The 21,393-nt window shown below is 42.0% G+C and overlaps 2 protein-coding genes and 1 non-coding gene across 3 annotated transcripts in view; 2 read left to right on the top strand and 1 right to left on the bottom strand.

Moving 5' to 3' along the window:
• Positions 1 to 9,223, bottom strand: part of Pros1 (protein S) — a 72,037-nt gene extending 62,814 nt beyond the window's left edge. The window contains exon 1 of the mRNA XM_036203637.1: positions 9,042 to 9,223. Within this exon, the coding sequence (XP_036059530.1) occupies positions 9,042 to 9,117 (76 nt within the window). The 5' untranslated portion in view covers positions 9,118 to 9,223. The remainder of the gene's footprint in view (positions 1 to 9,041) is intronic.
• Positions 9,224 to 12,355: 3,132 nt separating this feature from the next.
• LOC118594386 lies at positions 12,356 to 12,447 on the top strand. The gene has a single exon (XR_004946374.1). It is a non-coding gene; the product is annotated as a small nucleolar RNA ACA64 (small nucleolar RNA).
• Positions 12,448 to 16,798: 4,351 nt separating this feature from the next.
• The window catches only part of Arl13b (ADP ribosylation factor like GTPase 13B), a 60,359-nt gene continuing 55,764 nt past the window's right edge, over positions 16,799 to 21,393 (top strand). The window contains exon 1 of the mRNA XM_036203800.1: positions 16,799 to 17,128. Within this exon, the coding sequence (XP_036059693.1) occupies positions 17,070 to 17,128 (59 nt within the window). The 5' untranslated portion in view covers positions 16,799 to 17,069. The remainder of the gene's footprint in view (positions 17,129 to 21,393) is intronic.

The raw sequence follows: 21,393 nt of genomic DNA, 5'->3' as shown, positions 1-21,393 counted from the left end.
TCTCATTACAAGAATAACTTCAAAATCAGTTATTTTATTTGTTCATTCTGCCATACTAATATCAACTCAGTGTAATAATTCTAAGTCCCAATCTGGTATGTATGTTCTAGACATAGTTAATTATTCTGTATACCACAAATTTTTTGCAGATAGCTAAGTTTCGCACTTTGTATGAAAAAACTGCAAAGGTTAATCGGGTAATGGGTGCTTATACTTCCCTTAGGTGAAGAAACATTAATTCTAACCTAAGAGGAAAAATGGATCTAACAAGAGACAGCTGATAAAGTTCATTGACTAGTCCCTGACCTCCCCTGGCTTGGAACTATCGGAACAGTAAGTAAAAGTGAGCCTGGTCACTTCCCCACTGAGACAGATCACCTCCTCCACTGCTCTCTTTATTGTAAGGATGTTGGAGGTCATCTGGACTAGATGCTATAAGATGAGAGAGAGTTATATAAAACACACCAGACTTTATGTGATTACCTATATGCTTTTTCTTTAATCAGAATCCTTGGATTTTTTTTTTTTTCTGAGACAGAATTTCTCTGTGTAGCTTTGTGCCTTTTCCTGGAACTCACTTGGTAGCCCGGGCTGGCCTCAAACTCACAGAGATCCACCTGGCTCTGCCTCCCAAGTGCTGGGATTAAAGGCGTGCACCACTGCCACCCGGCTAACCCTTGGAATTTTAGAATTAACTAAAGGACACAGGTGCGTGTTGCTGATATCTGTTACTTTAAAGTTTTATAATCTTCTTGTAGAATAAGACTGGCTACAGAATCATAATACATTAATTCTCAATTCTCCAAATAATATTCAAATTTCCAATTCTCAGTGGTTTAGAGTTCATTTCTTAAACCTGGAAAATCCATTAAAAAAAAAAAACAAAAAAAAAAACAGACACAGGGCCAATGACATGTTTTAGTAGGTAAAGGCACCTGCCATGCAAGCCTGACTACCTGAATTCTATCCCCAGAACCAACCAAGTAAGGAGGAGAGAAGAGAACCAAATTCACATAATTGTTCTCTCTCTCTCTCTCTCTCTCTCTCTCTCTCTCTCTCTCTCTCTCTCTCTCACACACACACACACACACACACACACACACACATACACACACTACATAAAAAATAATATTGGATACAAAAGACAGTCAAGACAGTCAAATATAAAGATGGTTACACAAGGACTCTGCCACATGGACTTTTGCACATCAAGGCTCACACTCGCAGAAGTAAAAACACCAATGTGGCCAGAAGACCAGTAGTCTGTAAGATTGGACATACTATAATCAGCAGATTATTGATAAGTGGAGGAAATATGGTTACTCTGTTGTGAAGGATTAATGACTTACACCCAGAGACATTTATTCTGAGTTTGGGTTTATTTTATCTGTCACCACTGGTATTAATAGACTTAATCCGTGTCCTATACCCATACAATATTACCTCTAACTAAGGAATAGTACTAATATCAGTGGGAATTTTTTCACTGATCTTATTGTATACTCAAATATTTAGGAGTTAGCTAAATAGAATGATTGATTGATCCAATATTGAGAATCTAGTTACTGTCTAACTAGTTAGTAGCTAAGGATAGGGCTTTATGCCCATCTCAACTCTTCCTTCTGGAAAAGGGAGAGTAAGTTCTCAAATGTGTGGGCCCTGGTAGGTTGACCACACTCCAGTGGATGATCATACAATAAGAGGGTATGTATAACACAAAATAGATTCCCTTTTTCTTAAAAGAAACACAAAGTTAGGTGTATGTGTGTGTGTGTGGGGGGGTGTCATCCTGGAGGAGCTGGGAGAGGAGTGTAAATATGATCAAAATACATTGCATGAAATTCTCAAAGAACTAATAAAATAATTTTTTTGTTTGCTTTTGAGATAGAGTCTCTCTGTATGACACTGACTGTCCTGGAACTAGCTATGTAGACCAGGCTGGCCTCAAACCCACAGAGATCTGTCTGCCTCTGCTTCCTGAGTACTGGGATTAAAGGAATGTGCCACTGCACCTGGCCTAATAAAAATAATTTCTCAAAACATAGTTTAAAATTCTCAAAGAACTTAGAAAAACTTTTAAATGTGTTTTTTTTAATGTAATATTCTTTTTGCACCACTGACAATTTCTAGATACTGCTTCTTCCAGCAGCAGATGGGAGCTGATGCAGAGACCCACAGCCAGATACAATGTGGAGAGGGAGTCTACATTGGAGATCTCTATCAGGGTGCTCCCCTCGGAGCTCAGGAAACCCAATGGCAAAGGAGGAATGATTGTAAGAGTCAGAGGGGATGAAGGACACCAGGAGAACATGGCCCACTGAATCAACTAAGCAGGGCTTACGTGGACGTACAGAAGCTGAACTGAATAGGTCTGCACCAAGTCTTCTGTGTATCTGTTATGACTGTTACCTTGGTGTTTCTATGGGACTTCTTTTGTTTGTTTGTTTGTTTGTTTGGCTTGGTTTTTCGAGACAGGGTTTCTCTGTAGCTTTGGAGGCTGTCCTGGAACTCGATTTGTAGACCAGGCTGGCCTCGAACTCAGAGATCCACCTGCCTCTGCCTCCCTAGTGCTGGGATTACAGGCGTGTTCTGCCACCGCCCGGCTCTATGGGACTTCTAACAGTAGGAGACGGGTGTGTCTCATACTCTTGCCTGCTTTTGGAACTAATTTCCTCCTATTGGGTTGCCATGTTCAGCCTCGTTACAAGAGCTTTTGCCTTGTCTTATTGTAACTTGTTTTATCTCGGAGGACTACTCTTTTCTGAAGGGAAGCAGAGAGGGAGTGGCTCTGGGGAAGAGGAGAGGCAGGGAGAGCTAGGAGTGAAAGGAGGGGAAACTGGCCTGTGATCAGGGTGTTGAATGAGAAAAGAATCTATTTCCAATTGAGAGAGAGAGAGAGAGAAAGAGAGAGAAAGGAAAAGTAACAAAACTACGTGTTCCATGACAAAGATTGTGCCGTGGAGATCTCACTGACAAACAGGAGGAGGACCCCAGAGACTCCAGGTGAATAGATAATGTGCTTTAAGTGTTCAGAAAGTACTGGAAACAGCTGGCACAGACTGCGGGAACGTTAAAAAGCACGTTCACACAGGTCTATTCAATAGCTGTTTTTCTCTAATCTGTGGTTTTTCTTTCTCCTTGTTACTGAAACAGATCACGATGTAATTATTAGAGGATTCTAAACTGTCTCCTGGTTATTTTATTGTCAAGGTCTTTTGTCTGTGGAACATCATATTTACTCGACTGTGTAACACCACAAAACAAAAATGTCCTACTCCCATTGTTAACAGACTTGGAAGAAAATGGTAATTTAATGACAGTAAAAAGAGGATATACTGTGGGTCAACAATCATTACTAGATATTGATGTCTTGCTGCAGCTAAAAGGCTCAGGTCAAGAGTGAAGGAGGAAAACAAGCAGCTGTGATGTGTTGCTGTTTAGGGACGACTGAAGTCCTGCCTTTCAGCTCCTGTGAATATTTACTGATCTGGAAATAGGGTTTTAGGAGATGATCAAATTAAAATGAAGACACGGAGACTATAATCCACCACCAGTAGAGTTATTTCTAAAAAGAAATTTGGATGAAGAGACACAAATGTACAGAGCAAAGATGTGAAAACATAAGAAGAAAGCAAGGGACATCTGAGGCCACCTGTCACTACGTACAAACGTGGGACACATTTTCTTTCGTATCTTGCAGAAGCAAGAAACTATGCTGTTGGCTTGATTTTAGACATAGACTCCAGATTCTTGTGGCTATAAAAACTTCTGTTTCAGTCATGTAACTTGAGGCACTTTTGTTATGATGAGCCTGGAAAACCCACACAGGGATTTGCTCTTAAATTTTTGCTTTGTTTTTCTATGACTAGGTTTTATTCCACCAGAAATTTGGAGATGTAGAAGGAATGCCTTCACAAGAGAACCTACTCTCGGCCGGGTGGTGGCGGCGGCAGCGCACGCCTGTAATCCCAGCACTCGGGAGGCAGAGGCAGGCGGATCTCTGTGAGTTCAAGGCCAGCCTGGTCTCCAAAGTGAGTTCCAGGACAGCCAGGGCTATATAGAGAAACCCTGTCTTGAAAAACCAAAAGTGAGACAGAGAGAAACAGAGAGAGAGAGAGAGAGAGAGAGAGAGAGAGAGAGAGAGAGAGAGAGAGAGAACCTACTCTCCTTTCTACCTTATTAAAAAGTAGGAATAATGGATAGTCATTGGATGTTCTTTACTACTTCTGAGAGTCAAAAAAAAGTATTGTACTGAAGTCATAATAGAGAATAAGGTAAAAGAGTGTTTTTTGCAACATATGAGTCAGGGTTAAGAGGAGCAAACTCCTCTGGAGTGAATTGGTGCATCACCCACAGGTAGGGAGGCATAGAGTCAGTCAGTGTAGAATTGCTCTTACAGAAAAAAAAACAAAAACAAAACAAAACAAAAAAACACTGGAAGAATTTCCCAAGGGCAAGAATGATTTTAAAAAATGTGTCATGATGGCAAATCAGAGATCAAATCAGAGGAAAGACTTGAGAAATTAGCTGTTTGACCACCAAAGAAAAGCCTGTAGAGGTAGGCTGATGCCTGTGGGATTTAGCATCACTAAAAAGAATCCAAACATTTTGTACCTGCACAGTTGGGAAGATGATGCCTTGAGGTGATCTCATGAATCTGGAATATCCACTCTTCATGGGCTCAAAGGTGGGTAAGTGTAAACCTTTCATTTGAGAAGACCATCCCTGGGTGTTCTGGTTCCACAACTAAGAAATTATTTCCTCCGTACTTCACTCCATCTTTAGTCGTGAAATAACTGAAGAATCCACTGTAGTCGTGGTGCAAAGGGGCTGTGGTGGCTACTGATCTTGCTATTAGCAGAACTTGATATCTTCTACATGGTACTGCTTTTTTTTTTTTAGATATGGAATGCAAACGTGCCATTGAGATTTCAAAAGAAAATCTAGAAAGGTGGGCAGCTTGTAGCATGGTTGAGGTTTTGTGTGGTGATATTTTATTTGTATATTATTAAATAAAGTTTGCCTGGAGATCAGAGGTCATAGCCAGCCATAAACAAAAGTCAGGTGGTGGTAACACATGTCCTTAATCCTATCCCATGGCAGGCAGAGTCTCTGTGTGTTCAAGGACACAGCCAAGTGTGGTGACACCCACCTTTAATTCCAGTACCAACCATAGAGACCTAGAGGTCTGTATAGACAGGCAGTGATGAGGAAGGGAGGTGGCTGGGTTAAGAGCCAATGAGAAGGCAGAACAGGAAGGCAATAAAGGTGCAGGTTAGACAGGAAGAGGCTCTCTTTCGAAGTTACAGAGACATGATGAGCTAAGGTTAGTTGGTGGCTATCACTCTGATTTCTACGACTTTCACCACTGTATTTGGCTCTGTGTTTCTTATTTAATAAGACTGATTAGAAATGTGTCTACAGTTTTATAAGCAGATCTTGCAGGTCCTGAAACTGTAAAAGTAAAGTCAAAACAATGCTGGTGGCATCAGGACAGCAGAGATGCCAGTGACATGGCACACCCACCAAAGGAAGCTGCCGATAGCAAGCACAGCCTGCCTAAGAGGAGGACCAGAAGATCTGAAGTCAGTATAGCTGTGGGGGTGGCCTTCAGGGCTCATATTATAACATCATGTGCCTTGGATGGCAGACATGTCACTATAGCACTCAGTGTTTGCCCTTCAAGCTTTCAGCCTTGGTTCAATTCTGCCTCACTGTTTTCCAAGTCTTCTCCTTGGGAGTAGGAGGGTTTCCCATGTACACCTGCATATTGAATGGATGCAACTTGTTCTTCTTGAATTGTAAAGTTCATATCTAAGACTTTGCCATGAGTCTCTGAAAAAAACTTGGGGACTTTGGCATTTGCTCCCTGATGGAACTGGTAAGACACAAAGACTCACAAAGATAGACTAGTGTGGTCTGATGCCTTCTGCCTTGTGAGACTGGCTTGAGTCCTTGAGGCCCAGGGACACGGTTATACTATGGATGTTAAATGCCCTACAAAAGCTCATTCATTGAGCACTTGGTTTCTAAGGAAGCATCAATCTGAAATGGGCCTTTGAAAGGTCACTCGACCATGAAAGCATTTGCCCAAGGCGTTGAATTCACAGCTTCGTAGGTTTGGGGAGAGGGGCTGCATCATAAAAATGAGCTTTCTTTTTGTTTTCTTGATGCTACATCTATTGCCATACTGTTCTGCCTCAACTCATGCCTCCCTAAGTACCCATGAATGCCAACCTCAAAAACCATGAGTCAAAATAAACCCTTCCTTTCCTTTTAGTTGGTTGTTTCATATATTTTGTCAGAATGACTAAACCTGGCTAAAATCTAAAATGACTAAATTGGGCTGGCTAGGACATTCCTGCCTTCCTTTAGTGCACAGGATTCATTATTGCTACTCTCAGATAAAGAATGCACACACACATTTATATGTATGCATATGTGTATATGTATGTGTGTGTGTGTGTGTGTGTGTGTGTGTGTGTGTGTGTGTATGAATACCAGTTTATTTTTGATCTGAAGTATACCATTCTGCTCCTGGGCCTCAAAGGTTATGCCCATCTCACAATGCACTTAATATTTAATGTATACAAATAGACTTCTCACATTATTAAAGCTTACATATTTAAGTAGTTCACTCAAGATACAAAGAAGACATAAAACTTCACTGAACAGCAAATGTCCATGTGAAGTGTACCTCTGTGCTTGCTGGCATAGAGCTCATGTTAGAAGAATATACCACGGATCTTATTGTCACCGTGGCTATATCGGAAACTAACTCTTGCAGCACAAACCCCGAATATAAACTAACCTTGAGAAAATCACTCCGTCAGTGTAGGAGTATGGGTTTTGAAGTAAAGAAAATTCAAGGAAAGACAAAAATAAATTCATGGCAAAGGGGGAGAGTTAGCAGAGGACGGCGCAGAGCACAAAAACACATAGAAATAATGGGTCAATAATGTGCTGAGTACACTGCATCCACCCAAAAGGGAAGTCTGGATAAGGCCAAATTAGCCTACCCAAAATAGATATCCTCCTCTTCCCTTTTCACCGCAAGCTCTCATGAGTGAGGAGTAAGACATGTCTACGATGTCAATTTTAAATACAAAGTTTTTGTGTGTATATTTCTTACTTTTATATTTTTGTGGTTTTTATTCATGCACATACATTTGCAAAGTCAGTTGGTAACTGAATCCTTGCTTTATTGTTAAAACGAAAGAGCTTGAAAGTCAGGCATGGTGGCACACACAAGTAATCCCATCACTTGAAGGTCAAGAAGGTTAATGTAGGCTAAGTGCAAGTCAGAACTACAGAGCAGGGCACTGGTTTTTGTTCTAAGCCCCCTCTCAAAAAATAATTGTTATCTGTAAAAGTTTCCCTTATTATAGCAATGTTTCTAGAGAACCATACAAATGATTATACATAAGGTATTTAAAATTTGAATTACAGCTCAAATTTCCAGTCTTCTGGAGCTTGGGCATTTGGGTATCTGGCCTAGCATGCCCAAAGCCCTGGATTTAATTCTCAGTGCCACAATGAAACTCTATGACAAACAGGACACCAAAACAAAAACCAAAATCTTAGGGAGGAGTCACAGGTCACAGTGTCTATGTCTTCATCAATAAACCAGAGAATCCAGGTAAAATCCAGAAAGATTGTGCCATCAAAGGTTCAAATATTCTTTCTGTGATGTCCCTGTCGAATGAACTTATCTATTCTCTGTGTGGCCAGCCACGGTTGTCTCCTGTTCTTTTCCCAAACACCAGCTATCTGAATTTTGTTTTATTTTATTTATTTACTTTTTTTTTTTTTTTTTTTTTTTTTTTTCTAAGACAGGGTTTCTCTGTGTGGCCCCAGTAGTCCTGGAACTCACTCTGTAGACCAGGCTGTCCTTGAATGCACAGATCTCCTTGCCTCTGACTTTGCTAGGATTAAAGGCATGGGCTACCACCGCCCTGCTGCTATCTGAAAACATTTGATTGTCCCAGTGAACAAGACCGATCATGTGCAGGCATCCAGTCACATGCAGCTTTGGTCTAGGAGTTTGATTGTTGACGTTTTATAATTGTAACTTGTTTATCTTCAATATAAAATGTGCAAGTTACATTCTGATCTTTAAGTTCGTTATAATTTTAAAGATATCTGGCTCTCTTCCTTACGAATTAATAAAAACTTGGAATTCTAGCAAACTCTACTTAGTTACCATCTTTGAAAAGTTTCTTTGGTGCCCTTGGTAGCCTAAATGGTATTTGTTTTTCAGTTACTGCTCCCATGCCAGTTTCTGGGACTACAACAGAGCAAAAGAACGCACTGTTAATTATGAACATATTTAAGCTTTTGAAAACAATTTAATTGACAATTAAAATGTACCAAAGCCCTGCTGTTCATTATATATTTCTAAGAGAAAACCCTGTGATGTGCTGCAGGGAATCTGGGAAGGGGAAGAGAAAAGATCAAGAAACACAAAAGTAAGGTGCAATGAATTCGTACCACGACCTAGGAGCGGTAGCAGTCAATATCCTCAGTACAAAAATGATCCTCGGGACAAGATAATATCCAACAGCCACTTCTTATAATAGGGTTAGAGAATGATATGTCAAACCTCGGTAATCCTCACACAGTTTGTCAATGTGCGACAAGCCAATCAAGTTCAAAGTCCAGAAATTGCAAAAGTTAAGGTAGCTGCAGGAGAGGGTGCAGGCTGGGGCACTCTTTTGCAAAAGGGGGGGGGGGGGGGGGGGGTCAACGGGGTTGACTTAGCTTTCCTAGCAATGTTTAGGATCATGCTCATCCAAATTCCTTGGACACTCAGTGTCACCCAGGTTCTTGCATCAAGTCCCGTGGACAATGACTCTCAAAGCAAGGCAAGCTTTGATCTTGTCCCACCTTTTACAGTGCCCTCTAGACCCAGGCTGCTGCTACGCTCTGAGCCACGAGGGAATTAACTGGAAACTTAGGAGGCAGCAAGCAGCCTAGAGGAAAATCCTACCAGCCGGGGCGCGCAGGGCAGGGAGAAGCCGAGAGAGGTACGGATTACTTACAGTTTGTCGCCGAGGCTGGCAGGACCAAGACGAGGCACGCCAGCAGCACCCGACAGCGCACACTCAGGACCCTCATTGCTGAGCGGGTGGCCGGGGGTCACGGCTGGTGCAGGGGGAGACCGAGCCGGCGCGTAGGTGCGAGCCGGGGCTCAGCTCTCCCAGCTCTGCTGTGGCCCAGCCCGAGCGAGCGCGGGCGGAGCAGCCCGGGGCGGAGGGGACCGCCCGCTCCCAGCCCCCAGCCCGGGAGGGGAAGCGATGACTGGGACATTTCCTGGAAGCTTTTCGCAGCTAGGGGTGGGGTGGGGAGGGGGGAAGGCTCAGAGAGTGAGGTCGGAGGCCTAGGAAAGCTTATCAGAGGTCCTTTGTCACTTTCCCAAGTTCTGCTTTTACTTCTTTTCTCTAGAAAGTCAAGTTTTCCAATGGTGAAAAAAAAAAGACACCTCTCTCTCTCTCTCTCTCTCTCTCTCTCTCTCTCTCTCTCTCTCTCTCTCCCTCCCTCTCTCCCTCTCTCCCTCTCCTCTTCCTCCCTCTCCCTCTCTCTCCCTTCTCTCCCTCCCTTTCTCCTTTCCTCCTTTTTCTCTCCCTCTCCCTTCTCTCCCTCCCGCTTCTCTCCCTTTTCCTTCTCTCCTCATCCAGAGACTGTGTCAGCCAGGAGGATGTCAGGATGTCAACCTGAACTCAGAAGCCAAAGTGGACTTTAGGAAGAAGACTATGCGGAACAGACATAATGGGAGGAAAAGAAAATGGAATGTTTTGATCGCCTATGTTGTGTCTCCTCCAAACAGCTTGTTTGGGTATTAATGTATTACCATTCCGGTTTGGTTATGCATATGCCTGTGAATCAGGCTTTAGGTTGCCACTCGAAACTAAACTTCCTGGGGTCAAAGCAGAGTTCTTGGTCTGACCACTGTTGTATAACTTTTAAGAAAAGCGCTTACCCTTTTTAGCCCTGGTCATATGATCTGTAATACAGAGATAACAGGTTTTTCATAGTGTTGATCTGGGAGTTTCAATAGTTGTTCTATGAAGCAATATGGCCATGTCAAATAGTAGGACTCAGTGCATATGTATTATTGCTCATTTTCTGCCCAAATGAAACATCGATTTTTTTTTTCCCTCTAGGTGTGTGAATGAAACTTACTAAGCAGAATCATATTTTAAGGATTATTCCCATACCTAGTTCTTTTTTCTTTCTTTTTCTTAATGATTTTGTGATCCAGCTGAGTGAAAGATAATGAATATTGGAGTCAATTTCTCTAATAAAGGAGTGGCTTAGGGAATCTCCATTCATTCAGTAGGGGGAAGGAGGGAAACTCTTAAACCATGCCAATCTGTGTTCTGTGCCTTGTTTAAGGATTAAATTAGCCGGGCGGTGGTGGCGCACGCCTGTAATCCCAGCACTCAGGAGGCAGAGGCAGGCAGGTCTCTGTGAGTTCGAGGCCAGCCTGGGCTACAGAGTGAGTTCCAGGAAAGGCTCCAAAGCTACACAGAGAAACCCTGTCTTGAAAAACTAAAACAAACAAACAAACAAACAAAAGAATTAAATTAATGAATGAGAGACTAACAGGAGAAAATAATATTTAATCCCATGTATATGCAGGAGAATTCCATAAAATGATGAGATTTAAGGAGGCGGCCAGATGACTGAGACATATAACAACTTAAGGTGTGGAAATAGAGCTCGAGGCTTCCAGCAAAGGGGGTTGAGTTGGGGAGAAAACAGCTCAAGGAAAGACAAGGAGTAGAAATGTATGGTCAAAAGGGGGTTGCCTTATTGTCTTGGGGACAGCAAAACTCATCTCTGGGACTTGCTCTTTCTGGTGTGATAGAAGTTTTACTAATCAAAAATTCCTTGATAGGTGTAAATTTCTGTTGTAGCTTGGATCTTTTTTAAAACATTACTTTTAAAAATATGTAATGTGTATGAACTTTGCCTGTGGCTGTGCACCCTGTGCCTGCAGAAGCCAGCAGAGGGCATCGGGTCCTCCTGGAACTGCAGGTTCAGAGGGTTCTGAAACAGGATGTGAATGGGAGAGCAGTAAGTGCTCAACCACTGCGCTCTCCAGCCCCTGAAGCTCCAGTCTCAATTATCTCAGTTGTATCTCAAAAGCTCCTGTGATAAGACTTTGTCACCAGCCTGTGGTGGTAGAAACATTAGGACTTGACTTGTTGTTGTTGTTTTTCTCTTTGGTCTTTCTGGGGACCCACCACCCAGCTCCCAAATAAATCACACACGGAGGCTTATTATTTCTTATGAATGCCCAGCCTTAAGTTGGCTTGTTTCTAGCCAGCTTTTCTTAACTTTCTTTATCCCATCTACCTTTTGCCTCTGGGCTTTTCCTGTTCTCTTCTCATGTAAATCTTATCTTACTCCATGGCCCCCGTTGTGCACCTGGGTGGCTGGCCCCTGGAGCCCTCCTCCTTCTCTGGCTACTACTTCTTTTGTTCTTTTCTTGTTTTTTAAGAGACTTTTATTTATTTTCTATATACAGTGTTCTGCCTGCATGTGTCCCTGCATGACAGAAGAGGGCACCAGATCTCATTACAGATGGTTGTGAGCCACCATGTGATTGCTAGGAATTGAACTCAGGATCTCTGGAAGAGCAGCAAGTGCTCTTAACCCCTGAGCCATCTCTCCAGCCCCACTTCTTCTTCTTTTTTTTTACTCCTCTGTCTCTTTTCTTCTTTCTCCTCCCAGATTTCTCCTTCTATATATTCGCTCTGCCTGCCAGCCCCACCTGTCCTTTCTCCTGCCTTGCTATTGGCTGTTCAGTTCTTTATTAGACCATCAGGTATGTTAGACAGGCACTGCAACACAGCTTCACAGAGTTAAACAAATGCAACATAAACAAGAATTACACACCTTAAAATAATATTCTACAATACTCGGCCTAATGGGATGTCATTCTGGGGATGTGTCCCTCTCACTCTCTCCACTTTCCTTAGAGAAAAGTAACCAAGTAACCCGTAACCATAAGGCAAGCAGCCTTTTTAGCTTCTTTCTTCCAGTCCAAACGTTACCATGATGCATTATGCCATCACAATTGTGCCATTTATGTTATAGAACCTCTAAAATCATGAGACAAAATAGGCATTTTCTCCATTTACATTGATCCTTGGGTTATTTTGATGTTGTTTTTCTCATTAGGACAGAAACTGACTAACACAATTTCCTTTTCAAATCACAGAACTCATACTTTATTGGAGGTAGCTCACTAAAAAGTTTGCGACTTCCGCCGGATTTTGATTTGCTTTGGGTTTAAAATGTCTCTAATGTCAGCAGCAGTCATTGAACACAAAACTTGATTTGAGACCACGGATGAGCTTCATCACCCACAGCTTCAGGGTCCTCAGTTCAACACCTGCCACCCGATTCTGGGAGGGTGAAACCCAGGCCCCTAGACACCCAGCATCCCATGTCTTTCTCTGGCTTCTGTCATGAGCCCTTTGTCTTTCCACAGGTCCACTGGAACTGCAGGCCAACACGGCCATGGCTATGAAGATGGTAGGGCTCCTGTCCATACATTCAAGGAAAACTGTTTAACTGAAATAGACATACATATATACGTCAAAGTAGTACATGTTGCTATGTCATATCTAATCCCTTCAGTTTAATAGAATAAGAACCATCCAGCATGTCTGTGACCCCTCCCTTTAGAAAACCTTTCTCCTTTTTGGATTCTTTGACTCCATCAGATCTATGTATTTACCACTTTATTCTCATGAATATAAATCTAATCTCTTAGAACTGTTTGGATTATATTAAAAGAAGCTTTGCGTACTATTTTAATATTTAGTATGTAAATGCACGTATGGCACGGGGCTTCAGTGAAAAGCTCCATTTGGCAATCTCTTCAATAGGTGAGGACAATTTTCAAGGACATTGTCAACTTTGAGATCCCAAAATTTCTCTCAGAGGGAAACGTTCCTGCATTAAAAATCAACAGCATTCCATAAAGTATCCTCTCCAATTCAGACAACAACAGAGAGAGCCCGAGAATGGCATGTTAAAGAAATAGAGGCAATTCAAGGAAATGGAAAAAGTAAAAGAAAAGAAAGAAAAAACCAACCTTCTCCAGTTTCTTTGCTTGAAAGGGATTGACTTTTTAGTTTCAGAACTCCATTGCAGTGCCAGTGTAAATGCACAACACCTGGTTTCTTGACTGTAATGCCAAACTTGAAATTCTATCTGGAATGCTTAATAAGGACATTGGAGAATACATCCACGGATAAAATATGTGGGTTTTAAACTTGTAAGTTCCCTCCAGCTTTCATTCAGTATTGAGATCTGGTTTCAGCTGCAAGTATTTATTTATTAACTTTGGCTAATATTTTACAGCTGAAATTTGATTTAGGTATACTTCCTTATACACAAACAAAACTTATCCAAACTTTAACTCCTAATCGAATCCTGTTTCCATATCAAATTATACAGGGTTTCTGTATCGTTTTTTACTAATAAAACAACTAATGCATTCATTAATCATGCTTTCTATGTACTATTTTTTCTGAAAACTATAATTTATGAGGACAGGATTTTTTTTTTTTTTTGATGTTTGATTTACAGCTATGTTTAGAACACTGACTAGTTCATAGACATTCCAATGAACAGTTTGAGCCAAGGAATATCTATGGCAGTATGAAGGGTGAACATGAAGTGAATCTGGCTTTTTGGTTGTAGTTTTGGTTGCTTGATTGTTAGCAGTATTAAAGATTGAACTCTGTGACTCACACATATTAGAGAACTGCTTTACCACTAGGCTATTGTGATATTTTATTTGTGCATTAATAAATAAAGCTTGCCTAGAGATCAGAGGAATAGGAACAGCCATTATGAGTAAACAAAGAAGTCAGGCAATGGCAGCACAGACCTTTAATCCTATCACCTGGCAGGCACGAATCTATCTGGAGCTCTGTGAGTTCAAGGTAACACTGGAAACAGCCAGGTGTGGTGGCACACACTTTAAATTCCAACACCAGTTAACTATGGGCATCTGGAGATCTGTATAGACAGACAGGAAGTGACAGAGCTGGGCAGGAAGAGGAAGTGATGTAGCTGGACAGAGAGAGCAAATCAGATGGCAGAACAGCAAGGCTTATAGGCGTGGGTTGACTCGCATTTAGAAGCTGCCGAGTTGGTGAGGTAAGGTTAGCAGATTCTCTGATCTCTCTCAGCTTTAATCCCTATATCTGGCTCCATGTTTTTTATTTAATAAAACCATTTAGAGATTCATCTACAGGGTATAATAGCCTCACCACCAGGCTTTTTTTTTCTTTTTTTTCCTTTTTATTGATAAGATCTCACTATGCACCCTTGAAGGGCCTGGAACTCTTTATGTACACTGGGCTGATCTCAGATTCATAGAGATCAGCCCGTCTCTGCTTCCTGGGTGCTGAGATTAAGGGGATTCACCACCACACCCTGCCTAAGGGTCTTATTTAGGATGATAGCAACAAGACTGTTTTGTGCACTCATGTGGTAAATTAGCCATAAAACTACAGTGATTTGGTCACAGGAAATCAGAATCTGCATAACTTTCCAGGCAGAGGTTCACCATATGTTAGCCTAACATGCTAACATAGACTCTTACAACTATTCACAAAGAAAGGGAGAATGGACCATGGCTCTGCCTGTTATGTACTTTCATGGAAGGTTGACATTCTACTCACATTCAACTGGGACACAGGAAGTTACTTGGTATGCTTGATTCTATAAGGTAAGAATAGCTTCCTTGTGTGCTTATAAATAAAGGAACTAGAAGTGATTAGTGTATCTCCTGTCCATCAAACCACTTAAGGCATTGGAAAATCGAGAGTCTAGTTTACTAAATGATTGACTAGCTGTTGGCAGTAGAAAACCCTATCAGAACTGAGGAAGGTATGAATGGATCTAACATCAAGTAGTATCAAATATGGTTCCTGAAATGCTAAAGGAATGTGCACATTGCAAGCTTCTTCATGCACAGAGGGACAATTACATTTTCTAATTATGTTTTTTAAAAGGGAAGCAGAAAGTTAAGGTTAGCTCTTAGAAAACAAAGGAAGACAAAGGACGAATTGTCAGGGAGAGAAGAGAAGCAGGATAGTATACAACTGTGAAAGCATAAGACGAGATGGGAAAGAATTTTAGAAGCATTAATTGCATTAAGTGTGTTAAGAGATACAAAGAGCTGCTTCTTCCCCCACACTGCTCACCATCTCTTCCCTGGCATCAGGGCTCCCCTCAGGCCTCTAGTGAAGCCCAAGATCTTCAATAAGGGGAATAAGAAAGTTTATCCAGCCCTATTCAGATGGGTATGTCAAAATCAAGCTCAATTGGTAGAAACTCAGAAGTCTCCACACCAGGGTATGGAGAAGACTCAAGGGCCACATCCTGGTGCCCAACCTGCAATTATCTATCAGAAATTGGATTGAACTATATCTCTCTCACCATCTCAGTAACCTTGTGAACTGGTGGTTTTTCATTCTCATTTTATAGAAGGGCTACAGAGGTTCAGAGTCAGCAAGCTCATGACTTAGAAAACAACTACAATAAAAACCCCAATCTGTCTCAGTCCTACACGATCATTTTCTCTAGCATACTGTGAATTCCCAGTGTTCTTTACTTCTTCTATGATTTGAAATGTCTTTTTTAAAAAACATTTTTTTAATTATTTATTTATTATGTACACAGAGGCTGCCAGATCTTATTACAGATGGTTGTGAGCCACCATATGGGTGCTGGGAATTGAACTCAAGACCTCTTGAAGAGCAATTGGTGCTTTTAACCTCTGAGCCATCTCTCCAGCCCAGAAATGTCTTTATCATCTATCTTTTAGAAGTTGAATAGATAAACATGGCTTTGTACATATTATTGCATGCATTTTTGAAAAGGTATTTGTCATTTTTCCTCAATAAATATATTAGAAATACATACATTAAGTACCTCTTTAAATATAAAGCATTGCAAAAGAGTCAGCATATTCACAATCTCAAAATTCAAAAAGCAAATAGCCATGATTTTAGATAGTTAAAAAGTCCCAAAAAACATACATTAAATTATCATCACTCCTTATTTTTGAGTGGCAAGTGCACAATATTTTCATCTTGTTCCTTCTCTGTTTGCACATTCTACAACAAGGACATGTTGCTCTTGTAATTGTAACCCCTTCTTACAAGAGATATAATTACTGTTCACATTTTTTTTTTTAACATAACAGCGATACACATCATGTTAAAACAGCATTCCCATTTTAACTGCTGAGACAACTTAGCAAACGAGTTTCCCCCGTGTGTCTTTAGTTTATAATTGCCTCAGTGTATTGTTCCTGGAGTTCTTCAGCCTGAGTTGGCCTGAGCCCCAGAGGATCACCATCCCTACTGCACAACAAAACAAAACAAAACAAAACAACAACAAGAGGACGATCAGAGATCTTTGGATCTCGTCTGAGTTACCGGACATGAATGAGAAACAAAAAGGTCGGCAGGCAAGGGATTTCGCTTGGGTGTAGTCAGGGCTTGTGTGAGATCTCTCCAGGAACCCTGGATTTATCTACGGACGCTCCGGTTGCCTAGTTACCAGAGCTCTCTTCCGTGAGCTCCTCCCGCGTTCTCTAGACCACGCCCACTTCCTCTTTCCGCCCTTTGACAGGGGGCGGGGAGCAAGGCAGTCTTCAGCCGCTCAGAAGCCCGGAACGTAGGTCGTCAGCCTCTGATTGGAGAAGCGCGTTGTGGGCGGTTCCGGGGGGGGCGGGCCTTCCGAGCTGCGGAACGTCAGCACGTCGACGCGGGGGTTTTCTCTGGAGTCCCGCTAACGCCGCCGCGCCTCTGCTCCTGAGCCTGTGTTCGGGCTGTCCCAGGGCGGCTGGCCGACGCGGTTCGGAGCCGGACCCTGGGATCGGTCCCGGTCACCGCCCTTCCGGCCTGTCCTCCTGGCCGGTCTACCCTAGGGGAGCCTGGCGACGTGGGGTCCCTGAGCCGGGCCGGGGAGCTCGGGGCCCTTCCCCGCCCCGTGGCTCGGATGGGAGGTGGCGGGAGGAGAGACCTGGGATGTTCAGTCTGATGGCAAACTGCTGCAACTTGTTCAAGCGGTGGCGAGAGCCTGTCAGGTAGGCTGGGGCGTGGGCCGGCTGCCCAGAGGGATGGGGACGACCGCGCCCCTGGGCCGGGCCGGGGCGTCGCCTCTTCCCTTGGCTTGGGAGGAGTCGGCCAGGTCCAGGGGATGCCACCCTTGCAGATGGACCATTTCTGGAGCGAGAGCCTGGACTGTAGCCCCCCTTGTCCGCTTGATTAAGTTTTGATCCACGGCGTATATGGATAACATTGTTTTACATTTCTTAGAAAGATGCGTGTGTGAGCGTGTCTGTGTGGAGAGAAGGAAGGAGAGGGTTACCCATTGTGGTTTTCTTCAAAACCCTTTTTAATGGAAAAGTCTTTTAAAGAGAGGCATGAACTACAGTTTTCCTAATAAACACATCCTGTTGTCTCCCTTTCTTTACTCTCAGCTCTCTTGTACGCATCTGAAAACACCACCGCACACTATTTTGTTGGGCTATTTGGCTCTACTCCTTACTAATTATATGATTCAACCACACTTGGCCCATCTTCCTTATTTATTAAATGAGGATGATAATATCTGTGCCTAAGAAGTGTTGGATTCAATTAGAGCGTGAGAAGGGTAGTGTTTTCTTGGCGATAATTTAGCTGCTGTTTTCATATACACGCTAGTATAACCTTCTAATTGAAAAGTCTCTTGCTTCGTGATTCATTTTGCATTAGTACATGTGTTAATGTCCAGTACATTGTTACTTGGTTGTTAATTCAATAAATACTGTCATGTACCAGGCACTGTGTTAGGATGGAGTCAGTGAAGAAGCTGATGCTTCTGAAACCTAGAAGCCCAAACTGCACAATGTGTTTCTCTTTATAAATATTGATTTTTCATAGTTATGCTTTGAAATTAGACTACAGGCAAAATTTAGCAAAGTAATTAAAAAAAAAAAACAACCCAAACTCCACCAATATATATTTGTCATAAAGATGAGCAGTTCATTAAAGAATGCACCTGAAAAGCAATACTTAGCAAATTTATAGGAAAACACATGTCTGCATTTGGAAAAGAAATTTGCTTTAAACAGAACTTTTGGAATTCTTTCCCTATCCTTGACTTTGGGTTTGAGAGTTTGAAGTGTAAGTGATAGGATCCCTCTCAGAACCCAGGGTGTGTTCTGCACTGTGTGCTCTGAGTGATTGGCTGTAATCATGTTCTGGCTGATTTCACAGCTTCTAGTCAGACTTGAGAGTCAGAACATATGTCCATTCATACATGCTTCTGCTTACTTTTTAAAGAATGAGTTTTAGGAGAGCTTTACTTTTAGGACTTACACTAATTCATGAAAAATTGCTTCTAGTATACTTATGGTTATCCATTCATTTTTTTTTTTTTATGTTTTAAATGTGCTGCTTGATGTTGAGATTCTTTATGTATTTTCTGAAAATATATTTGCAAGTGTGGGAGGAAGCCGTAATGATTATTTGTCTTCAGAATATGCTCAGAGATTATGCTGGCTTGTCTAATTGATTCTGTGCTCTTCACATGGAAGTTTTTTCCTCATGCTCATGTATACATTCATCTCATGGTAACCCGCAAGCCATTGAGTGTGTTAGATTTGTTTGCTAAGTACCAGGCAGGAGGCTGAGACTCAGCATGAAGGCACTAGGTTAATAATGAGAACTGGGGATCCAGCCAGTTCAAACCGTACTTACCAGACAAGTCAGAACATGAACCTAGGATTCCAAGCTGTGTAAATCAATCCTGAATTGACTGTAGTGCTAGATCCACAGACAAGTGACTTGCCCTAAAAGAAGCCATATAGTTCAGTGCTAGATTTTTTGTTTTAATTTGTATTTTGAGATATAGTACAATAATGAAAACTTAAAAAGAAATCAGTGTAGTACTGTTAACTAAAACGTGTACTGTATTACAAGCTCACCTGACTGTAATAATTTTTAATTTGGTTGTGTGCATGTTTGTGTGTGTGTGTGTGTGTGTGTGTGTGTGTGTGTGTGTGTAGGATTCAGTCTAGGGTCCCACACTACATTTTCTGTGACTCTTTTTCCTCTCTCAGTCTGTAAGAGTTGCCATCTTTGAGGTCACTTTGAATAGTACTGCTTAAGGTTTTTAAGATTGAGGTTGTGGTTGCTTGCAGAATACCCCTCAATTTGCTCTTTAGTTCCTTGTAATTTGAGTAAGGTGGTGCTTAGAGATGAAGAATGCAGAGACAGTATGTCGCTCGTCATGGGCAAGTGCTTTGCAGGACACATATCACAGTCTTCAGATCGAGGGCTGTGTGGTGCCAGTGTGTTGTATTGCTGGGAAGGTTAACCCTGGCCACTTGGTTACCATGTTGGCTTCCAGGTTTCTCAGTGTAGTGCTTAGAGTCAGTAGATTGGAATCTGAATCCTGGAAGTCAGCATTTTCCCATGCCCAAGTTGTTGATTATTTCTATCTCACAGCATTTTAGGAGAAAAAAAATGTGCAAGTATTTGAACATGGTTGCTGAGGTTACTTTCTCATTGCTGCCACCAAAACCTGACAGAAACAAATTAGGACAAGAAGGATTTATCTGGGCCTAAGTTTGAAGAGAACACTGTCCGTGGCAGCAGGGAAGGCAGTCAGAGTTGTCGGTGGGTGCCTGTAGCTGCGGAGAATGCTGAAGTTCGGCAGCTTTTCTCTTTTACCTTTTTTATTTAGTCTGTGTGGTTCCATTCATAGTCAGGGTGAGGCTTCCCTCCTCTGTTCAATCTCCTTGGAACACCCTCACAGACACTCCCAATGGTGTGTCTCCTAGGCGATTCCAAACTCAGTCCAGTTGACAGCGAAGAATTACAATCACAACGGCACCAAGCATGCACTCAGCAAACTGTATAGTAATGTATCCTCCTCTGTTGATAACTTATGTTTGTCAGGTCTAGCTTGGCCTTTTCTTCCTATTTTCCCTGAAAGAGTTCCAAGGTTAATTCTTAGGCCTGAGCTCTATATCCCATTTCCTTGCTTTAGTTCTACATTCAGACAGGTCTTAACTACTTAGATCAATATACTTTATATATATCACAGAGGGGGCTTGTGGGATATAAGAATAAATTTGTGTCATTTTTCTCCTTAGTTTTCCAAGTTTCTTCTCTTACATCCTTTTTAGAATACATTTTCAGGCTTTTCTTGTGTAACCAACCGAAACTTATGAGCCTCCGGTAGCTGCTATAACATATTGCTGTAAATATTGTAACGTGAAACAATATAATGTTATTATCATTATTGAGAACAGAAGTTACAAATGGTCTGCTGGGTTGTGTACCTTCTGGAATCTCTAGGGGAAGAATCTACTTTCCATTGCCTTTTCCAGCCTCAAGAGACCACCTGGGTTCCTTGGTTCATGGTCCTGTTCTTCTTCCTTTAAGGCTGGTAGCATAGCTAATCACTCTTATGTGGACTCTTGTGTTTACATTGCATCTACTTGTACAGTCCAAGGTGGCTCCCATCATTAATCACATCCCAAATTCACTACATGTAAAGTAGTGTATGCACAGGTAGAGAATAGGTTGTGGACATCCTTGGAAGACATTTTCCACCATCTTCTGTCCCTGTAGATTCTAGTCTCTTTCCTTTTCCTTTTCCCCTGGATTCTCAGTTGTCATGGGCTGTGGTGCTGTCCTCTTCCTCTCTCATGCATCCCCTAACTCCCTGTATAACAGACTGCTGCCCTGCCCCGTTAAGAGTTCTTAAACCACTTGCTTCACCATAACTGCATGCCGTTGATTCTTTTTGACTCTTCCCTTTGACTCTGAGGCTCCTAGCATCTTTAGATGTTTAGACCACTTCTTCACATTCTCAGCACTTTTTCCTTTTCCTCCTGCCTGCTTCCTTTATCTTCCATCACCAGTTTGCTTTCCTTCATCTGTCTTCTCAGTTTTCCCTAAGGTTTTCTTCTCTTTTCTGTGGCATGTCCTCACTATATACCTGATCAGATGTTATGATAGCATAACATCTACATGCTGAACGTATTCCTGGTCCAGGGAGAATGGTCTTCTATAGAATTCTAGTCTCAGCACATCCACAGTTGTGTTTGTGCTCTGTCTCCCTTCCAGGTCACAAGTTCCTATTGTTTTACCTGTATTTTATGTTAGTGGATTGATTTTGTCTTTCTCCTACCAAAGAGCAACCCGAGTACTAGGTTAAGGTTAAGTTTTGTTCTCCTATGTCGCTAGGTCCTGGTGGGCTCCCTTTTAATAGACTAGTTCTCACATGTTTGTAAGGGGCTCTTTCAGAGATCCCTAGTGATGCCAGAACCTGTATTATATATATATATATATATAT

Source organism: Onychomys torridus, chromosome 12, assembly GCF_903995425.1.
Source record: "Onychomys torridus chromosome 12, mOncTor1.1, whole genome shotgun sequence".
NCBI lineage: Eukaryota > Metazoa > Chordata > Mammalia > Rodentia > Cricetidae > Onychomys > Onychomys torridus.
This window is presented reverse-complemented; position numbering and strand designations above follow the sequence as displayed.